Raw genomic sequence first — 22,348 nt, 5'->3', positions numbered from 1 at the left:
TTAAAACTAACCGAAATAGACAAGCACAATATGAAAGTTCTTTTAATCAAAACTGACAGTATCAAAATTTTTTTAATCCGAATCAAGAGCAACGTAATACTGATAATACTAGAATCGTAAATTTCCATCAACAGGATATTCAATTAACACCTCAGCCCCCGAATCCCCCAATGTCTGTAGAACAAGCAAATTAGAATTCAACAGCCTCAAAATGTAACCATTTCCGAATCTACATTAGCCTCAAACGATTTAATTTATGTACTTTTCCAATCAAAGAATTCTAGTCCCAACGATAAGGTTTTGAAATTCCTAATCGACACCGGTGCCTCAGTTTTTCTAATCAAGGTAACTAGTATAATAACTCCTATAATTAATAACAATACCCCAGTAATATTAGATGGAGTATCGCCGAATACACCAATTTCAACACAGGGTGAGACCGAGATCGAACTCGAAATTCATTCAAAAACGATCGTCGTCAAATTCCAAATTTAGATAGTCTTACAAATATACCGTTCGATGGACTGTTAGGAGATCTCTGCTTCGCAATACACCGGAACGATCTATTTCTACAATTAGAATTAATCCACGATCAGAAACAGTTGTCCCTATTAAACTATTAAATCCTTGTAACGTTAAAGAAAGTATAGTATGGACGCAACTTTGGCGGCAATCTGGTGACTGGAAAAATGTGAAAAGGGAAATGCTAGTGGACTCTTCAGTAAGGCTACCTAACAGACCCTGCCTTAGACGCAGGGATATTCGACTGTCCGGCAGTGATGCCAAAATCGTGGTACAGTTTACCCTCACCACTCTCCCACTACGCGTGCCATCGTGTACCACTATGACCTACCGGCGTCTCCCACTTTACGTCCACCGTGCTGGCACGCACCATATCCCCAGCCCTGTCCATGTACGCTGCCCGTTCGGGTCTTTCCGCCGACATTCGGTGCGTTACTCGGGAACGTAAACAAGGAGGGGACCTTGGAGATCATCGTCGAATCGCAATTCTTACTGCGGCGAAAATCACGTTTTCGATGCGATGCCCCGCAACCTAAGCACGTGAGCAACAGTCAAGAGACCCTCATCGAATCCCAATGCGACGGTTTTACTTTTTATTTTTAATTATTTTGTAATTTCACTTTGTAACGTCTCAGTAAAATAGAAATTTGAAAAATATTGATTTGTGAGGCATTTAAAAAGAAGAAAATAAATGTTTGTCACTTCAATATTTAAATTTTTTATTATATACATACATGTTATGTTGTATATACATAAAGTATTTTTAGAATTAGATGTTATCCTTACAACCCTACTCATTATTACTCCGAACATTCGTACAAAAATCTATTAGACTAAAATATTACGTCATAAATAAATTATTCCGTAATTTCGCTTCCTCACTTTTGAGTAGAAGTTTCGCAGCTAACGAAAACCGCTGCAGCTGGTCCACGCATATACGATGCCGAATGGTCTTTTGTTTTTCTGCATATGAAAAGAAAAAACACATAATTGAAATAGTAATTTTAATAATATAAGATAAAATATTAAGGTTGCTATGAACTTATCTTTTTTTTGTTGAATTATTCTGTAATTTCGCTTCCTCACTTTTGAGTAGAAGTTTCGCAGCTAACGAAAACTGCTACAGCTGGATTATATATACACAATGCTGTATAGTCTTTTGCTTATGTATATATCTAAAGAGAAATAAATTTTATAAATATAATTATAATCATAATTGTAATCGTGTAAAATAAAATATAAATATTCTTGTAAACTTATCTTTTTTGTTGATAGAAACAAATCCATCGCTGGAAATGTAAGATATCGCGCGGAAGAATTACACGCGAAAAAAATACACGCGGCGGAAGTACGGCGAAAGAAATACACGCACAAGCGACTATAATACAATTGTAATTATATAATAATTTCAAAATGACTCCCTAACATCGCGGAAATACTATTTTGTTAGTTATTACTGTTGTTGCTTTCAGGTATAAGCCGTGTCCTGGTGTACTTATTTTTCGAACGTTTCGGAAGCATTGCATCTAGCTTCATGAAGGGATCGAATTACACATTGATACTAGTGTGTGCTTTGTGGTGCTCTACTAATGTATTGGAGCTTGCTCATGTTTCGATTCATTGTTCAACAACTATTACCGGTACATTAGTACAGCACCACAAAGCACATACTAGTATCAATGTGTAATTCGATCCCTTCATGAAGCTAGATGCAATGCTTCCGAAACGTTCGAAAAATAAGTACACCGGGACACGGCTTATACCTGAAAGCAACAACAGTAATAACTGTAACAAAATAGTATTTCCGCGATGTTAGGGAGTCATTTTGAAATTACTATATAATTACAATTGTATTATAGTCGCTTGTGCGTGTAATTTTTTCTTTTTTTCGCGTATAATTCTTCCGCGTGATATCTTACATTTCCAGCGATGGATTTTTTTCTATCCGAAAAAAGATAAGTTTAGAATAATATTTATATTTTATCTTACACTATTACAATTATGATTATAATTATATTTATATATTTATTTCTTTTTAGATACATACATAAGCAAAAGACTGTACAGCATTGTGTATATATAAACCAACAGCAGCAGTATTCGTTAACGGCAAAACTTCTACTCAAAAGTGAGGAAGCAAAATTACAGAATAATTCAACAAAAAAAAGATAAGTTCATAGCAACCTTAATAGTTTATCTTATCTTATTGAAATTACTATTTCAAATATGTGTTTTTTCTTTTCATATGCAGAAAAGCAAAAGACCATTCGGCATAGTATATGCGTGGATCAGCTACATCTAATTCTAAAAATAATTTATGTATATACAACATAACATGTATGTACATAATAAAACATTTAAATATTCAGGTGGAAAGCATTTATTTTCTTCTTTTTAAATGCCTCACAAATCAATATTGTTTAAGTTTTTATTTTACTGGGAGGTTACTAAGTGAAATTACAAAATAATTAAAAATGAAAAGTAAAACCGCCGGATTTAGATTCGATCGGGGTCTCCTGACTGTTGCTCACGCGCTTACGTTGCAGGGCATCGCGTCGAAAACGTAAATTTTCGCCGCAGTGGTATTCGAACAAGATTTCCAAGGCAGCAGTGATGTCAAAATCGTGGTACGGTTTAACCCCACTCTTTTCCCAATATAGCTCACCGTCTCTCGACGGCCAGCGAACACGGACAAGGCTGAGATATTCTTTTGTCCTACCAGCACGGTGGACGGAAAGTGGGAGACATCGGTATGTCATAGTGGGAGACGATGGTACGTCTGAGTGGGAGAGTGGTGGGGGTAAACAGTACCACAATTCTGGCCAATTCTGACATCACTGGATGGTCAGTTAAGGGGGGAGACTCCGTGGCCTGTGCGCTGACCGTGCACTCACACAATCAACGAGAACCGTGTATGTATACGCGATGCACGAGAGAGACAATCGATTTCGTAAATTCCAACTTCTGTCTCAACAATTGCACAAATGAAGTTTTCACGAGTATAGAACTCACGGGTAGACTTCCTTACAGTGTGGTCTGGTCCGTATAAACACCAATAAACACATAGACTTGAAAGAATTAGAATTTTAGAAAATGTGCGATTGTGACAGACGCCGATGAAAACACACAAGATGGCTGCACAAGTCACATTTTGTTAAATATCACACGATTTAATGGTTTTCTCGGCAAACGCAGACCAGACCACCCTGCACACCACTATCACACTATGGTAGAAATCCAATTTTTGTCATTGTATCACTCCTGGAACGCAGAAGTTGGAATTTACGATTCGACGCGTCCAGACTCAGAAATAAACAGTGGTATAGTTCAAGAATTCTACGCTAGAGGCGTTTATGGTATTTGCCAGTCACTTTGGCCTGCGTTACCACGAGCATCGATAAAACAGAGGGAGTCGATAAATGTAACCTCGCAGCACGTGCTGGATCGTATCGATTGTTTTGTTACGCTGTTGCCACATGTTCCCATGACAATTCTGCCCGCCAGGAGAACGATGGAACACCTACGGCTCCTGGCGAGATTTCGATTCTCGCCGAACCTAGGAAAAAAACAGCGCGAGGGAAAGAAATCCGAGAATTAAACAATACGTACTAATGTGTGCAAGGATGAACCTTTTTATTCGTACTTGCAATGATGCTTATCTTTTTTAATTAATGAAATTACATACGAGATACTTGAAATGGTATTTTCGAGAAATAATATTTATTTATCATTTATTGACATAATTGACGCAGGTGTTATATACTTACACACATATTTCATAAAAAGGACGCAAAAAGAACACAATTAATCGCATACGCTCTGTCAATCTTTCATTCGTCGCCCAGTGGAGATAGATTTTGTACTAACAACTGATTGCTGTCGCATGCGTTCTTAACGTATCATCTTCGCTGCGCCCGCACCTGTTCCACTACGCACTACCTTTCTTCTCACAACACACACATCTACCGTACTTCAAATCTTCATCAAAGTTGTGTGCTTACATCAAACAGAAATACATACAGCAAGGAGCAAAAGCGAATACACGCTGTTTTTTAAAAATTGGACCAACCGACTTGAGTTTTTTTGAGAAGCTAGACGGATTAACTTATTAGATCACGTGTTTTCATTATTTCGGAAAAATTACAATTGTTGAAAAAACGAAGAAAATAGTACAAATATTAAAGAAGTTCTTTTTTCATTTCTTTTTTATGATCCTATAGTGAAAATTTAACAAATACCTCTTATACACTTAATTAAGATACATATACGCTGAAAATTGCAGGGTATAAGCTACAAACTATTAAAACTGGTTAGACTTACAAATCAGAGTTACAAATATGTTACAAAACTAAAAAACTTGTACTTTCGACTTATAAACCTTAAGATTTTTTACTACTTCGATGCCCGTAGCTTGTTTGCTTTGACCGACGAATTTTGTTATGACTGGGCCCGATAATGGTGGCCTGACCTAGGTCACTCTGAACGTCACCATTGGGTGACGATCGAAAACGAAGAAACAGGAATACTGTTTCGTTGGACGTCGACTAGAATGGTCATAAAACCAGCTGTCGATTTCACTATTGTTATTAAGCAGAATTATTGATGTATATATACATAGATAGTGATGATATACTTAGTTATGATAATAAAGAAACTGTAACATCGCAGCTTCACTTTTCTTTTTCTTAGATATATAAGTGTATAAGAGGCACATTTCAAATGTTCATTATAGGCTAAGATAAAAAAGTTGAAAAAACTGTCTGTCACTATTTTTGTGCCTGTTTTGTCAAACATTTTCCTATACAGTGTGGAACAAATAATTACAATGAAACCATTAAAACTTAATTGTCTAGACTAATCCTTAACTTCTCATAAACATTCAAATCATTTTATGGATAACATATTGTAAATCATATTTTAGTTCGTATATACAGATTAGACTGTAATATACCGTGAATAAATAAGTAGCATAAAATTTTGGATAATGCAATATGAATCACATCGATACGCGGCCTTTTAAACTTTTTTGTCTGCCTCAGCTCATCGTTGGCTAAAGAACGGGAAGCGTACGTGTTGACATTGCCGCTTAACTGTTCCTTCGACTAACTTTGGCCTGCAGGAATAAACGGGCTGCTGAGCGCCGAGCAAGAGGTCAGCGACCGACGTTCGAAATACAATGTAAACAGATAAGGAATGAAACGCATGAATGAAAATTTAATCTTTTATAGTTTTCAATGTACATTCATTAAAGTGTTACGAATGAAGTGAGGAGATTCTGCCGGTGGAAATGAGTCTAAACTCGAGTGTAATCGAACAATTTAAATTGATCAATTCATACATAATGTTGTGATAAAAATGGTATATTATTGAAAATAGTTCGACTGATGTTGCGTTTGCACTCATTTTCATCGGAAGAATTTCTTCAGTTCATTCATGACATTTTCATTACAATATATTGAAAAATGTAAAAGTTTAAATTTTCACTTATCCATGAATCCTTACCTGTTTACGTTGTATGCCGATGGACGGTTTCTGGTTTTGGACCTTCGGCAATCAACGCTCGGCAGCGCGTTTATTCGTACTGGCAAAGGTTGTTCGAAAGGTTTATTCGATGTCTTTGATTATAAGAGATTGTATGGAAGAAGAATAGAATTACAGAGGAAATATAGTGATATATCTCAAACATATTTTCTAAATCGTCTTGAACCGAAGAATGACCCTTCTCGACCGGGAGGTCCTTTCGTCATTGTCAACGGAAAACGCCTCAAGGGTGCGTGGCTAATTTACTACACCGTGGCCTTGCGCACGCACACTCCTATCTACCTTTTTCCTATCACCAATAGCAGCCAAGTTATTCAGGTGGCCGGTTTTAAGTGCCTCACCCTGTATGTGTACGCCTATAATACCCGTATCAATTATGTCAATAAAAAATAAATAAATATTATTTCCATGAAGAGATTTGTATAGTATTCCATGTTTTTTGTATGTGGAATACCCAGAATATATATTGTGCCTGTTCGGGATTCTGTAAAAATTTCGACGGGGGGGAGGATGACGGTTCCCGTTCCACGGCGCGACCGGATCGCGTCGTACCGCGTGCTGACGCGTGTCACACCATCTATGCGCGACAAACCTAATCGGCTAACTGTCGATGGCTGACAGGTGTAATGGATTCGCGCGTGGTGTCGCGCAGCGTCATCCGCTCCCCAACCGCCATGCTTTTGCCGAATTGTGCGAACTTCCTTCTTCTCGTACGGGCTATCAAACTGGACGGACGTGTGTCTGCTCCTCGGTCGTGCTGTCGAATAAGCCACGCGTGTGTTAGCTACTCGTTTGTGCTGGCGAGTTGGTCACGCGTGTTAGTTTAACTTTTCGTTTGTGCTGGCGAGCAAGTTATACCACACTTCCCTTCTTCTCGTACGGGCTATCGAACTGAACGGACGTGTGTCTGCTCCTCGGTCGTGCCGTCGAATAAGCCACGCGTGTGTTAGTTATCCGTTTGTACTGGCGAGCTAACCACGTGTGTTCGGTTTTACTTCTCGTTTGTGCTGGCGAGCAAGTATTAACCCGTTTTCTTTTCTGCTCGCGGTGTTGGCGAGCAAGCCACACACGTATCGTTTTCTTTCCTGTTTGTGCTGGCGCGAAAGTAACACGTGTGCACGCGCCGCGTATTTTGTTATAAACTCCATAGGCTAGTACTAAGCCTTTGCGAGGACACCGTATTGTTAATCGGACGAACCGTAAAGGGAAATAAAGCCACCGTTATGTAAGTGCGTACCAAAGTTCAAACCTAACCTTACATCCTCGCTATTCATGACCACGTGTGCTCAATTCCGTTCCCGATCGGCACTTTTGCGAAGTGGGCTGCTACACTCCACCCACTTCTTCTAACGTTTATTTTACTTGGCAATCTTTATTCGCAACAGTGCCATTTTTACAATTTGTTTCTTGGGAATACCATGTCAAGTATCTCGTATGTAATTCCTTTGATTAAAAAAATAATCATCATTACAAGTACGAATAGAACAGGTTTATCGTTGCACACATTAGTACGTAAATATTACAACATGAAACATCATTCTCGAATATCTTTCCCTTTTCACGGGCAGAATTGCATACGGGACATGAGGCAACAGCGTCAGAAAAACGATACTGTCCGGCAACACTGTCCTCGCGTAGCAAATAGATACACCAAACCAGCTTGATGGTAACGGGGAACAAAATTTATTTGTGGGTACTGCCGCTAGATGTCGTATTATCGAGCCGTCCCAAATATCGATTATGGACGGGGCGGCGGTCGGTCCGTGAATAGTTGGGTTTGTGTGCAATTATTTCAAAGTTTAAGTAAATTGCGTTGACGATATTACGAGTCGCAGTTATAATAAATTTAAATCCCTTAGTCTACTTTACGTGTATATGATACAAACATAGATTTTCAAGAACTGAAGATCTTAGATACGGGCCCATTGGCCCGTGGAGTGGGTGACGCCATGGACTTAACCCCAGAGGACACAACAGGGAACAACTTAAATGTTTTAGAGTTTAGCAAAAAGAGAAAACAAAAGAGCTCGGACTCGATTGACATACGTGAAAAAGGAAGCCCATGCAATAAAAAACAATTCCATACTGAAACAGAAAGAAAGGTTAAATTATACCCTAAGAAAGGCCCGGCCTACGTTAACATCGATTTCGGAGAGGATATTAAAAATGGACATAACAGAAGCAAATTATTAGGCCTAGCCAAACTGCTCAATGCTTCTAACACACAGGCCGATGAAATAATTCCTAACGGGCATCGCAAAGCGGAGATTAAATTTAAATCCGGGGAAGGAGCAAATAACTTTGTGCTCTCCAATCCTGTGAAGGATATAGGCATTAAACCATTTATTCAACGGTACAGAGTGGAGAAGAAAGGAGTAATTAAAGTTTTAGCACTGAATTTGATGTGCAAGACCTTATTGACGCATCAGATTCTCCAGTGCCCATTAAACACGCTAGAAGACTGAATAGAAGACACCGGAATCACAGTACAGGTATGCTAGAATGGACTCCCAGCGAGACTGTCGTATTAACTTTTGAAGGAACCACCCTTCCAAATTACATCAAAGCCTATCAGCTCTACAACATCAAAGTTAAAGTTTATATTGAACCGGTTAAAGCGTGCTTCAAGTGCCTTCGCTATGGACATACTACGAAACTTTGCAGAGGTCAGGAAAAGTGTAGAACGTGTGGACAAAATGACCACAATAGGGAATCTTGCCCTCTTAGCGAAACACCTAAGTGCCAGGATGACCATCCCACACTAAGCTTTTCATGCCCAGAATACTTATTCCAAAGGGAAATTAATAATGAAATGGCATATACTAATTCAAGCGCTCCAGAGGCAAGAAGGATTTTAAAACAAGGTATAACACCCCCCCCCCCTAGAGCTACTCCTTCCACTCAATTAACAAGTGAAAACTTTCCTGCCCTCGAAAAACCGAACAATAAAAAAATTATCACCATGAAGACCATTGGAGGTCAAGCTAGACCAAAAACAGAAACAACGGTGTGGACAGCACCTATGATCGCAGGAACCAATAGTAACGTAAGCAACTTTGTTGCCAGCAAGGGAACCAGATCATTTAGCTCCACGGAACTAAATAAACCCAGCACGAGTAATAAGTTAAAACCCATGCCAAATGCCACAGCTACTGAAAAGAAAAAAGTAGATGCCAATGATACAAGTAGGTCAGCGCCTGTTATTAGACAATATAAAGCAAACCTCAAGAAGAAATAACATGGCAGACAGTCTCAATATAATACTTTGGAACTGTAGAAGCATCAATAATAAAAAACTGGATTTAATACAACTCACTAAGACAGCTGACATAATTATATTTGTAGAAACATGGCTCAAACCTAATATGAAATTCAACCTGCCAGGATTTAATATTATTAGGAATGACAGAAGCACATACCGTGGAGGAGGAGTAATGATATGTGTATCCAAATGTCTAACATACAACATTCACAATAACCCAATTAATCATGATCCTAATCTGGAGCTAAGCTGCATTCGGCTAAACAACCTCAGCCAAAAAATCACTATTGCTGCCTGCTATAGATCTCCAAGGCACAAACTGCTACCAGGTGTGACAGATGATCTCTTGAAACAATTAAAATAACTAGGACCATTTATCGTCGCGGGCGACTTCAATGCCCATCATATCACCTGGAATCAATTTTAACACAACTTCATACATAAATATAAGAAATCAATACCTCAAGTAGTCTAGACCTAGTCCTCACATCGTCACAACTCACAAGCTTAACTACAGTGACATCACATGAAGAAACACAAAGCTCTGATCATTACCCTCTACATATATCAGTCTGTGTCAACAAATATTCATACAGGAAACAAACCAACAGAATCTCTTCCAAAAAAACCAACTGGTCATATTATCAAACTGTAGTAGATAATCAATATGATCATCTAATTACGGGTCCTAACCTCGACACAATAGATGCATATAAACACTTCACAGATATAATGATTGCTGCAGTTAAAGATAGCACTCCGAAACCAAAAAACCTATCACCAAGACTTCATAGAAATCCCGTCGCATGGTGGGACAATGAATACGACAAACAAATAAGACTCAGAAAGGCAGCATTCAAAAAGTGGAAACACAGACTTACAATATCGAACTGGGTAGAATATAAAAAACAAACAGCAATCGCCAGAAAAACTAATTAAGAATAAAAAGAAGGAACACTTTAAATTGCTTGCGTCCAAACTGAATCACAGAACATCCCCGACTCACTTCTGGAACACAATAAAGATTCTCAAATCTAAATGGGCAAACATCAAACACAACAACCACATGAATTCAACAACAAAAACCACAGAAGCCTCCAAAACAATAAACAAGATCTGCCCTCCATGGGTCCCGGTCAATCCTATCTTTAACATACACTCTTAAGAAAACGAATTTTTTGATGCACCGTTTAGCTTCATGGAAACGACACACGCAATAGAAAAAACCAAACAAGACTCTGCACCTGGACCTGACAACATCGATTACAATATGATAAAACACCTATCCACAAGGTGTAAGCTCTTCCTCCTGGACATCCTTAACGACATATACGTCACACATACCATCCCAGAAGAATGGACCAAATGCCAGGTACTATTAATCAAGAAATCAGATGGCATCAGCTTCAGACCCATCACGCTTGCTTCTTGCATGTGCAAACTATTTGAAAGAATGCTCAATACTAGACTACACTGGTGGTGTGAATATCACAACATCATTCCTACCTCTCAATCTGGTTTTCGAAAAGGACGATCATGCATAGACAACCTGACAAATTTAACTCTCTACTCCCAAACTGGAATGATCCAGAAACAACATACGGTCGCTGCCTTTCTGGACGTCAGCGCGGCTTTCGATAACGTGTTGGGTGACATCCTTCTAAAAAAACTAGCAGACATTGGAATGTCACCAAGACCTCTAAATTTCATAGCTAATTGGATCTATTGTCGAACAGCCACTTTCACTATAGATAATAGCCAGAGGATTCTATATAGAGGCCTACCTCAGGGAGGGGTACTAAGTCCTATACTATATAACATCTATATCTCAAAAATAATGGATAACCTCTCTGAAGAATTACAAGTCTCCCAATATGCAGACGACATTGCAATCTATACAAAATACCCTCTATTAGACGAAGCCAAGGCATCGATTGAACAAGGTATTAATACAATCTACAAAAATCTATACGCAATAGGTTTAGACTTATCCCCAACAAAAACATAGTTCCTAGTTTTTAACAATAAAATACACCACCCAGGTGAGATTACGTTCAAAGTAGGGCCATTCATACAATCCAACAAAACCTTTGTTAAATTCCTCGGAATTTACTTCGACTCCAAGCTCTCATTCAGACAGCACATCGACCACATAAGGAAGCAAAGCTTTAAGTGCATGAACATCATTAAATACCTCAGAGGAGTATGGTGGGGTTCCAATCCAGGAACTTTAATAACCATCTACACGTCACTCATCAGATCCAGAATTGACTACGCCAGTTTTAACTATTACCCAGCTAAAAGTTACCTTACAAATAAAATTGAATCAATTCAAACCACAGCCATCAAATTAGCATTGGGACTAAGGACAAGTACTCCAAATAATGTAGTATTAGCAGAGTCAGGGTTACCCAACCTAAAAGCAAGAACAGAATACTTAGGCAAAGCATACTTTAGTAAAATCCTCTCAAACACAACACACACTACTTATAGATATATTAAGGATTATGGAAAAATTATATCATCTCTAGAAGGGAAAATTAGTGCTTACGTTGACAAACCAATATCCAATTGCATAGCTGAAACTATTGAGTATGAATATATTCACCATCAAGACTCTAACTTCTCCTGTAACAGCATAACATATTCCTCCATAATGTCTGAAACTGTATGCAATACAACATCAGGGTTACAACTGCAAACATCTCCCAACATTAATCAGGAATTAGCTGATATCATAGAAAATAAATATAAGTACTATATATGCATATACACTGACGGTTCCAAACAGGAAGGAAGAGCTTCCACTGGAGCGGCAGTGTACTGCCCTGATCTCAATCACAAAAACGCCATCAGTATAAACCATCATGCCTCAGTTTTTACAACTGAGTGCATCGCCATATCTGAAGCCATAGATCTTGCCACAAAAAACCTTAACAACTCATACTTAATATGTTCGGACTCACTTAGTGCCATATTGGGAGTCAAAAAAATAGACTTCTCAGTCCAAACAAACTGCTACATCCAGAAAATACAAAATCAAATAGCACAATTCAAGCAACTATGTGACGGAACTCAAAATATTGCACTGCTATGGATCCCATCACACTGCGGAATCCTAGGCAACGAAGAGGCAGACCTCTTAGCCAAAGAAGCCACCAACAAAGAATACTCTCCAATGTACAAAGTTCCACACACTGACTTCAAGGAAACCTACAAGCAAAAAATGTGGCAAGACTTTCAAATATTTCTACAGCAAGAATTTCAATCTAAGGGAACCCTATACAGTATATACTATGAAGCAAGGAAAAAACCATGGTTTCATAGCCTGGATCTTCCAAGGGAATTTATAGTGAGATTCACTAGAATTAGATCCAACCACTATAATGCAGCAGCCTCACTAGCCAGAACTGGAATAAAACTAGATCCGCAATGTGAGTGTTCATACCCATATCAAGATTTCAACCACTTGTTATGGAACTGCCCAAAATTTTCGGACCACCGAAAAACTCTACTCCATAAACTTAGAGAAACCAATTGGACCCCTCCTTACTGCATTACAACATTTCTCAAAGGTCCCAATATTGGGGTACTGAGAATTATCAATGCTTTTTGTGAGGCATATAATATTAAGCTTTAGATATAAGTAGTTACAAATTAGACAATACCTAGAATATTTCTGACTTCAATGTGCAATATTACACCTTGGAACCAAAGAAACTAAAATACACATCGAGACTGGTATGTAAGATTTAAGACCAACACTATTGTTATTATTATTATAATTATTATTGTTATTCGTAATTTTCTATACAAATGTTCGTCAATATTTTAAGGTATATTAATTAGGAGTTAAGGTATGAATAGTTATAAACATCTACATATTGATATGTAACAAAGTTCCTATTTCTGTACCTGACATGATACTCCAATAGACCTTGTAAGGTCTAGGGTTTTAAATTATAAAAAAAAAAATATTGATTATGTGTTTCCGCTAGCGTCCGATTGTTTACATCAGCGCTTCGATCGATTCGGAGTTGGCCCCAAAGGAGTCTCCCCCCTTAGTAGCGAGTGACCTTATCTTATGGGTACTTAAAATTGTCTAAACATCCGTTATTCCACTAGGGATAAAAAATATATTATTCGATTTGAAAAAGAAAATAGAATTGACTTAGAAATCCTCGAAAATCTTCCACCCGCAAAAAAATGATTACTAGTATGTAATGCTTCCTCTCGGTATCGTGAATGTTTTGTGAGTAAAGTTTCACTATATCCTCTATACATAACGGACATATTCCAGATGATTCTACTTCTAGTATTAACTGTTTTTCATACTTCAGTAAGAAAAAAAATTAATTTCAATAACACTATTTGCCACCGTACAAAGTGATGTATGAATAATAGTTGATTTACTTACAATATAGTATTTCGTAGTCTCCGCTGTTACTACGTAAATATTGTCCATCCACTGACCAGTCTATATGAGTTACAAAACTCGAATGACCCTGAAATATATATTTTCACGTTTAGATTGAGAAAACATGTTTCCTTATTACTTCGTATACTAAGTTTATATTCGTCTTGAAAAAAAGAATAATTATGTAACTTTTTTTCGCAACGACTGGCATGTAGTAAATTTGAAGCAGTCGCTATAAGTGGATTAATAACAATTTGTGCAAACAGTGACTATTGTGCGTGCTCATATTTAGCAATCATGAAATGAAAACGTCAGCTTATACATGACTATGAATAGCAATAATAATATTGCTTAATTGTCAGAGACATTATGTTATCGATGTGATTGTATGCTCTTATGACTACTAATTGTATTATAATTATAGTAATTGTTATAATTATAGTAAATTCAGAAGATATCTGAAGTTCTTAAAATTAAGTAGCTCAGGATACATTGCTGAATATTAGCGATGTATATTTTCAAATAGCATTACGTTCATCGGGGTAATTAGTGACACATTCAATATCTTAATTAAGTAAAAGTCTAATACACCAAAAACTATATCTTTCATTACGTAGCCATCATTTTATGAGGACATGACGTATTTACTTACATTTGAAACAAATGTATTTAAAATCATCTCCCACTTATAAAGACGATGCAGATATATTGACACCAAATAAATAATTACATACAATTTTGAATACGTTTAATTTTAAATAAATTTGAAATATTTATAGTGAATATATAATTTTGTTACAGAATTTACAATTTAAATTTTGAAAGTTAATACGATGGAGAATATTTATCAAATAATTATTTTACGTTTATTTTCAATTCTGTGTTTAAATAAATAAAATTATTTTTTAATTATATAATGACAATAATGAATGCAAATTATTATACAGTATTTTAAAAGAAGATTATTGATCACATGCTATTCTACTGTATCGTTTTTCAATGAGTAACCTACGTCTGAAATGTACTTTGATAATTTTAAGAAGCCATACTTTTTCGGTTAACATAATGTCTCTTTTCCATTGTTGAGTAACGAAAACATGTCTTACTCTACGCCTGCGGATCCGCTTCGGCTAGAAATGAAGAAAAAAAGGAACATTAAGTAATATTTGTAACTTTGAATACCCTATACTAACAAAAGCAGTAATTAACGTCTCATTGAAATTACTGCGTAACATTGCTTTGAGTACATTTTCAATAATACTATTCTTATATCAATACTATTCTGATATTTTAAAAGTATAATACTTTCTGAATGTCAAGCTGTACCCTTTTCGGATATTTTTGTATAATCAAGTTATAGCTGGTTTTTAGTAAAACTTAATTTTTTGGAAACATGTATTTCTTCGTGTCTTGTCTTTTTAAAATACATTTTTATACAGATAATCGTCTTTTCTGAAACACATGTCTGTAAAACATGTATGTATGTATACACGGTTTACAAATAATCAGAATTTGTATAAATACAAATTTCTGAATTTTATTTTTTCATATACGATAACATGAAAATATAGAATTGAATTTTGTATTAGTTTCATTCAACTTATTGATAGTCGACACTTTTATCCGTTTAACTAAAAAACGTCGATCGGGTTAAAGGAATATTCAAGGAATAGTCTATACGAATCATGAATGTTAATGAAATATACACCGAGAAGTTTAAACGTGAATAATTAAATAGCATAATTAAGCAGTTACGTCAATATCAACTTGTTTAAGTTATAGAACATGGTACACACGTACACTGCCGGCGAAAAGATTCCGACCACTTCATTTCTTATAACGAACATGTGAATTAATCAAAATGAGGAACTGAATTGCAACGGATTTATATTTTTTGGAAAAGCGTTTTCCTTGTACGATCCGCGTACGATGCGCGTAAGCAATGTCATCTGGCGGCATCGGGCTGTTAGCCACATTCTGTGTTCCGCGTTACCGGTCTCTAACGCGCTTCGTTGTAGCGTCCATAATAAGACAACGTGCAATTCTGTATCCATTAATCTCAAGTGCATTAAAAGTATATTTTCGTATATCGCGTTTCGTTATTCGCAGTCCTGTTATTCCTTCAACTTCGTCAACACATTTTATTAAGAAAAATAACAAGAAATTTTACTGTGTGCCTTTATTAAACATAATAATTGTAAAGATAGTGTGATTTGACGTTAGAAACTTTATTTTACATTTTCAAACAATACGTATCACATACGTGAAGATTGTTATTATAACAACTACCTACTTGTACCATGCATTCTACTCCAAAATAAGACAAAAAAGGCATCTTCGTGTAATTACATTACTCTTATAGCGATTGAATTGGATTAAAGTACTATGAACAGTCATAAAACCTAGCCCTGATAACCAGTTGTGTACAAGTTTCAAGCAAACTGCCAACAATAAATGGCAAAAAGTTGTTGAAAAAACCATAGCCATCTGGTTCGGCATTTGACTTGGGTATTGCAGGCAACGCCAGCTGACAAAATGGTAAAGCAAATTGGCAAAAAATCTTGCAACATGACCTATGTTCAATTGAGGGCAAAATTGGAACAAGGGTTGCCCAAGCCAATTTGCTGCATTTGTTGCTGTCAATTTGCTGCCTATATTGCTGCCAATCTGCGCACAAGTTGTTTATAGCAAATCTTGCATCGAAGTTGTCAACTTTATAACAGGCATTGGACAAAATTTGGTTTTGCAGGTTTTGATGACTGGGTAGGGAACTATACATATACATACGTAGGATACCATATTAACGAATAAAACTGGTTTTCCAACAACTGTTTTAGAACAACCCCCTGTATTAAGGAGCATATTTGAGAAAGCAGATGGTGGTCGAAAACTTTTCATCGGCAATGTATGTAGAAGCAAATTGTACAGCAGTGACAATAGTTATGATCATTTCAACGTTGATTTTATGTTATAAATACAAGCAACACTGTGTTTTGCTAGTTATAAATATACATATACATACATAAATCATTGTGCAATCGAAAACAGGGTAATTACAACTGAAAAACATGAAGAATGAAAAATTAATACATGGGAATTCTGAATTGCGAGTCTTACGTCTACGACTCTCATAAAAATGTTTTGGTCTCCTGTTTCTCGTAACTCAGTTTTCATAAATGGTAAAAAAAAGAACTGAAATGACTGCATAATAGATTTTAGTTTCTAAAGTATGAAAACTGTATGAACTTTGTGGAGTGTCTAATACTTTTCCGAAAGGAAGTATTTACCGTATTTCCAGTTACACAATTAGATTACTAAAATCGTAAAGTGAATAATGTTTATTAGAAATTGATTCAATAGAAATGATTCTTACCATACATCGCCCGACTCGACTATATTTGGTTGCATCTCCATTAACTTGATAAATGTAAATGTAATTGTCTCTGGAACCAAGTGCTAACAACGTACCATCTGGTGAAAATCGCACCACCTGCAAGTTAAATGTACAATACATGACATTTTCTAAATGACACATTCTTCTTGATTAAACTATATTAACTTGTATAACAGATTTGTTTTTACATGCAGAATCATTTCATTTTCTTGTACAACTAATTTTACCGCATCTTATATGTTTCTACAATTTCGAAGAATACAGCTCGTTTAAATCACTGGAAAAATACTGGTTCTTACTTATTGGTATATATCATACATATAATAAAATACTAACGCGTGTAAAATAAAGAGATGAATAAACTTTGTACCTGAATCGGTTCTGTCCCATCGCTATGATGGGTATACAATTCTCGGGTCTCACTGTCGATCGCTAACCATTTTCCGGAAGTGCATCCAACTACTATCACATTACCATCTGGAGAAAAACCAAGACTTTGGGCTTGTTCCTAAACCAAAAGAGTCCGACTTCATTTCTTTATGTAATTAATACATTATACTCTATTTGCCATTTCGTAAAACAAAACACATGGTCGTTACTTTTCTGTAATTAATATAATAATCACTTCACTAGTGAAATAATTTTTGTTCAAAAGATACATAGTTCATATTTCTTTGAAATCTTGTAATTATAGAATCTAATAATGTTTACATAAGATATGAGAAACAGTTTTTCATGAAAACTCGAGTTAAATAATTCATGTTAATACATTACGTTGAGTAATTTGTATTTCAAAATAGACGTTACAAAGACAAGAAACCTTTATTGTCGTCAACAGTAAATTTAATGCACATGCAACTTTTATATCGGTAAGTCTAATACATTTGGTTTAAATAAAACTGTGACAGATAATGACACAACTGTATAATATTAATGTATGTACAAGTAGTTTAGACATCCAATTGCATTAGAATTCGAGGTATAAAATTAGTTATAAAATTTCGAAACAGCCAAAATTTAAGATGATAAATCTTTTCGTGAAATTGCTGTTTATGTAAAACGATATTTTACAAATTTTGTGCATTGTCTTTCGAAAGAAACTTAATAAATTTATTATAAAACAATTTGTACTAACTCCAATGTCTTTACTCCAAACAACGGTATGACTTAGGCTGTCCCACATCTGCAAAAGTCTGTCGTGGCCAGCTGTTGCAAATTGCGGCAAAGTTGGGTGCGCAGCGAGGCCCCAAACCTCCTCAGCGTGACCAAGCATGGCTGGATTGAATCCCATTCCTACATCGCCGACTAAAATGCAATTCCGCGTTGTTCCAATTAATAATTGTGTACCTCTACCTTCTGCAAGCGTACGGATTCCTCCAAAGTGGTCCTCGATCTAATAAATACAATACACCATTAACAGTTAAAAAAATTGCATTGAACAATCTATTTTACAAATGACAACAATCTACTGTATAAACGCATACATGTTCGTTTCTTTGTACAACAAGACTGAAAGAATGGTTATACATTAGAGTGGTTCTTATTTACTGTTGATGATGTTTTCTTTTCAAAGTTTCTTTCCCGCCACCCCTCAGAATAGTTCCGATTAATCAAAAAAATCTGTGTAAAATTTGGGCTTGATTGGATAAGGGGAAAAGCAGCCCCTGAGTCCTTCAACGTTTAAATGATTATTTAAACGCACATAATGTCGTTATTCGATTGTCCTGTAAGTTATGGATTATATCAAAAGATATGCCAGATAAAAGTTGTAGATCTAGATAAGGAGTATCTTTGATATTCTACTACTTTTTTTCGTGCCACAAACGATTTTCGGTAAAAATAACAAAAATCTGGAAAAAATTGAACATTTTTTTAATTTTGAAAATTCAAATGTGCTCTGAACGTTTCTTATCTATAAAGATGTTGGTTTTATAATATTAATGAATATATATATATATACAAAAAGATTTATTATATTTTGTTCAATGCTTGAGAAGATTCAACTTCATTCCTAACGATACATTGTTTCGTTACGAGCGGGACCGATCGTCCCTGAAAAACGTGATGTCGTTGTTTTCTGATCGCGTCGCGTTGCTCGCCACTTCTGGAAGTTTCCTCGAGAATAAAGACGCGCCTTCCGAGTGCTTTGAATAATTGTGTAATTGAAACGAATATAGTGTTCACCAGAGTTTATTTAATAGTCTCATAATCCAATAGGTTATGGGCCCAGACATGTTGTAAATTGTGTGTGTAAAAAAAGAAAAAGGAAAACGAGAAGACTAAATAATAAAACTGAAACTATCGTACATTTATATTCGCGTGCATCTTAGTGTAATCTTTGTGTGTAAACGTTTGTTACTGTAAAAGACAATGGAGGGTTTAAATATAAAAAGAAACATTAAAGCTTTTGACGGTGGAAAATACAATAGCCTCTGGAAATTTAGAATTCGTGCTTTGTTAACTGAGCTAAACGTAATTAAAGTTATGGATAACCAAATTCCATAACCAAATTCTATAACCATAACAAAGAATATTTATCAGACTCTTTCCTTAGCTTTGTACAAACAAATAATAGTGCTAGACAGGTGTTGCATGATTTGGATGCTATTTATGAACGTAAAAGTCTAGCCACACAATTAGCTTTACGAAAAAAATTATTAAGTTTAAAATTACAAACTGATACGTCATTGATAAGACACTCTACAGTGTTCGATGATTTGTTATCGGAACTATCAGCAGCGGGTGCAAAATTAGAAGAAACTGACAAAGTGTCGCATTTATTGCTAACATTGCCTACATTCTATGACGGTGTAATAACTGCAATTGAAACGTTATCGGAGGACAATTTAACATTGGCGTTCGTAAAGACGAGACTACTTGATCATGAAGTGAAGTTGAATAACGAGTGCCGTGACACAAGTATGAAAGTGCTTGAAGCAAATAAAGGCAATATTGCAAAGAAAAGAAACTTCGAAATCCCAAAATCGTACAAGAAGTATGGTCAAGAAGAACAGGCCTTCAACACCAGAGTGCTGAGAAGAATACAAGAACCGTTCAAACGATACAACTATCTCAACCATCGACATCAAAAGAAAATGTATCAAGTTTTGCATTTATGGTCGGAGATTATCAACCAGAAGTCGGTGATAGAAACAAAATTACATTTCTTCTCGATTCTGGAGCATCGGATCACCTCGTCAACAGGGAAGATATAGCTGGAGATTTTAATGAAGTGGAAATGCCAATAAAAATTTCCGTGGCGAAAAACGGGGAATTTATAACAGCGACTAAGAAGGGCACGATAAATGTTACCACCAACATGGGTATCCAAGGAACAATACAATGTCTACTATTGTCCAGATGTACCCTATAATTTATTATCTGTCCGAAGAATGCAGCAGGCCGGGATGACCATTACTTTTGACGAAAAGAGCGTTAAGATAAGTAAAAATGGAAATGTAATAATGACAGGTAAACTACTAAATAATTTAACTGGAATTGAATTTATAGTTAATTCAAATGAAGCGAATTCTATTGTTCAAGTAAATAGTAAAGATAGAGATAGTTATGAATTATGGCATCAACGGTTAGGTCATATTGGAAAGTCTAAATTTTTAGAATTAATGAATAAACAAATGTTTGTAGATATAGGGCAGATAGAAACATTGGCACCAGTTGCAAGAATATCAAGTTTCAGATTTATAATGGCGTTTTCCAATCAATTTAATTTACTAGTCCATCATATGGATGTAAAAACTGCTTTTCTAAATGGTATATTGAAAGAGGAAATCTATATGAAAGTTCCTGAGGGGGTTGTTTTATGTTAAGTTGTTTACTTAAAAGTAAAGGCTTTCGAAATTCCTCTGTAGATCGATGCATCTATATCTCAAAAATAAAAGAGATGTATCGAAAAATATATATGTGACACTTTATGTAGATGATCTTGTGATTGCTACAGCTGATATAGAAGTAATGAATAGCTTTAAAAATTATTTAATGAATAAATTTTGCATGGTAGATTTAAAGGATATCAAATTTTTTCTGGGGATAAATATCGAAAGAAGTAATGATAGTATAATAATGAGCCAGAGTGCATATATTCAAACAATTTTGAATAAATTTAATATGTCTGAATGTAAACCTGTAAGTACGCCTCTTGAAAATAAATTAAATTATACAGCCTTAAACTCTGATAAGAAACATGACGCTCCTTGTCGAAATCTTATTGGACGTTTGATGTATGTAATGTTCTGTACTCGACCTGATTTAAGCACAGCTGTGAATATTTTAAGTCGATACCTAAATAAAAATAACGAAGAACTGTGGAAATGCTTAAAAAGAGTACTTAGATATCTTAAAGGATCAATTAATATTAAATTAACTTTTGTCCGAGGTGATTATAACGAATTTTTAAATGGCTATGTTGATTCTGATTGGGGAGGAAACGATAACAATGACAGAAAAAGTACAACAGGATATTTATTCAAATTGTTTGAGCGTTGTACAATATCTTGGAACACAAGGAGGCAGGTATCTGTTGCAGCCTCATCTACTGAAGCTGAGTACATGGCTCTTTTTGAAGCTGTTAGGGAGGCATTATGGTTAAAATCATTAGCAGATAGTATCGATTTAAATGTTTTAAATCCAATTATTATTTATGAGGACAATAATGGCTGTATCAGCATAGCAAATAATCCGACTGGTCACAAGAGGTCGAAACATATCGATATAAAGTATCACTTCTCAAAAGAACAGATTGAGAAAAATGTAATAAAACTGAAATATATTCCTACAGGTAATCAGTTGGCCGATGCATTAACGAAGCCATTACCGGCAGTCAAATTCCTGGAACTCAGGACTGGAATGGGTTTAGAACAATAAATATTAACGAGTATACTAGTGTATGTAACTTTTAATATAATGGTCTGATTAGGTTTTTCTGGGTTTTCCCTAATCCCAAGCAACAAATGTTGGACCATATGTAACTTATCCCAGAGGAGAGAAGTAACAAGGAAGGTGTGTTTTTTTTTTTTTTAAATATAATCGATTAATTTTTTTGAGGAGGCGTGTTGGTTTTATAATATTAATGAATATATATATACAAAAAGATCTATTATATTTTGTTCAATGCTTGAGAAGATTCAACTTCATTCCTAACGATACATTGTTTCATTACGAGCGGGACCGATCGTCCCTGAAAAACGTGATGTCG

At 35.8% G+C, this 22,348-nt stretch overlaps 1 protein-coding gene across 1 annotated transcript in view; it reads right to left on the bottom strand.

The window, feature by feature from the left end:
- Positions 1-22,348, bottom strand: part of LOC107192017 (echinoderm microtubule-associated protein-like 2) — a 146,145-nt gene that overhangs the window by 29,682 nt on the left and 94,115 nt on the right. Inside the window, exons 12-15 of the mRNA XM_015581191.1 lie at positions 18,272-18,529; positions 17,507-17,644; positions 17,116-17,232; positions 13,743-13,830 (exon numbers count right to left, since the gene is read on the bottom strand). Of these exons, the coding sequence (XP_015436677.1) occupies positions 13,743-13,830; positions 17,116-17,232; positions 17,507-17,644; positions 18,272-18,529 (601 nt within the window). The remainder of the gene's footprint in view (positions 1-13,742; positions 13,831-17,115; positions 17,233-17,506; positions 17,645-18,271; positions 18,530-22,348) is intronic.

Source organism: Dufourea novaeangliae, unplaced genomic scaffold (genome assembly GCF_001272555.1).
Source record: "Dufourea novaeangliae isolate 0120121106 unplaced genomic scaffold, ASM127255v1 scaffold287, whole genome shotgun sequence".
In the NCBI taxonomy this organism is placed as follows: domain Eukaryota; kingdom Metazoa; phylum Arthropoda; class Insecta; order Hymenoptera; family Halictidae; genus Dufourea; species Dufourea novaeangliae.
The sequence above is the reverse complement of the archived record's forward strand: the minus strand, read 5'-3'. Positions and strand labels throughout refer to the sequence as shown.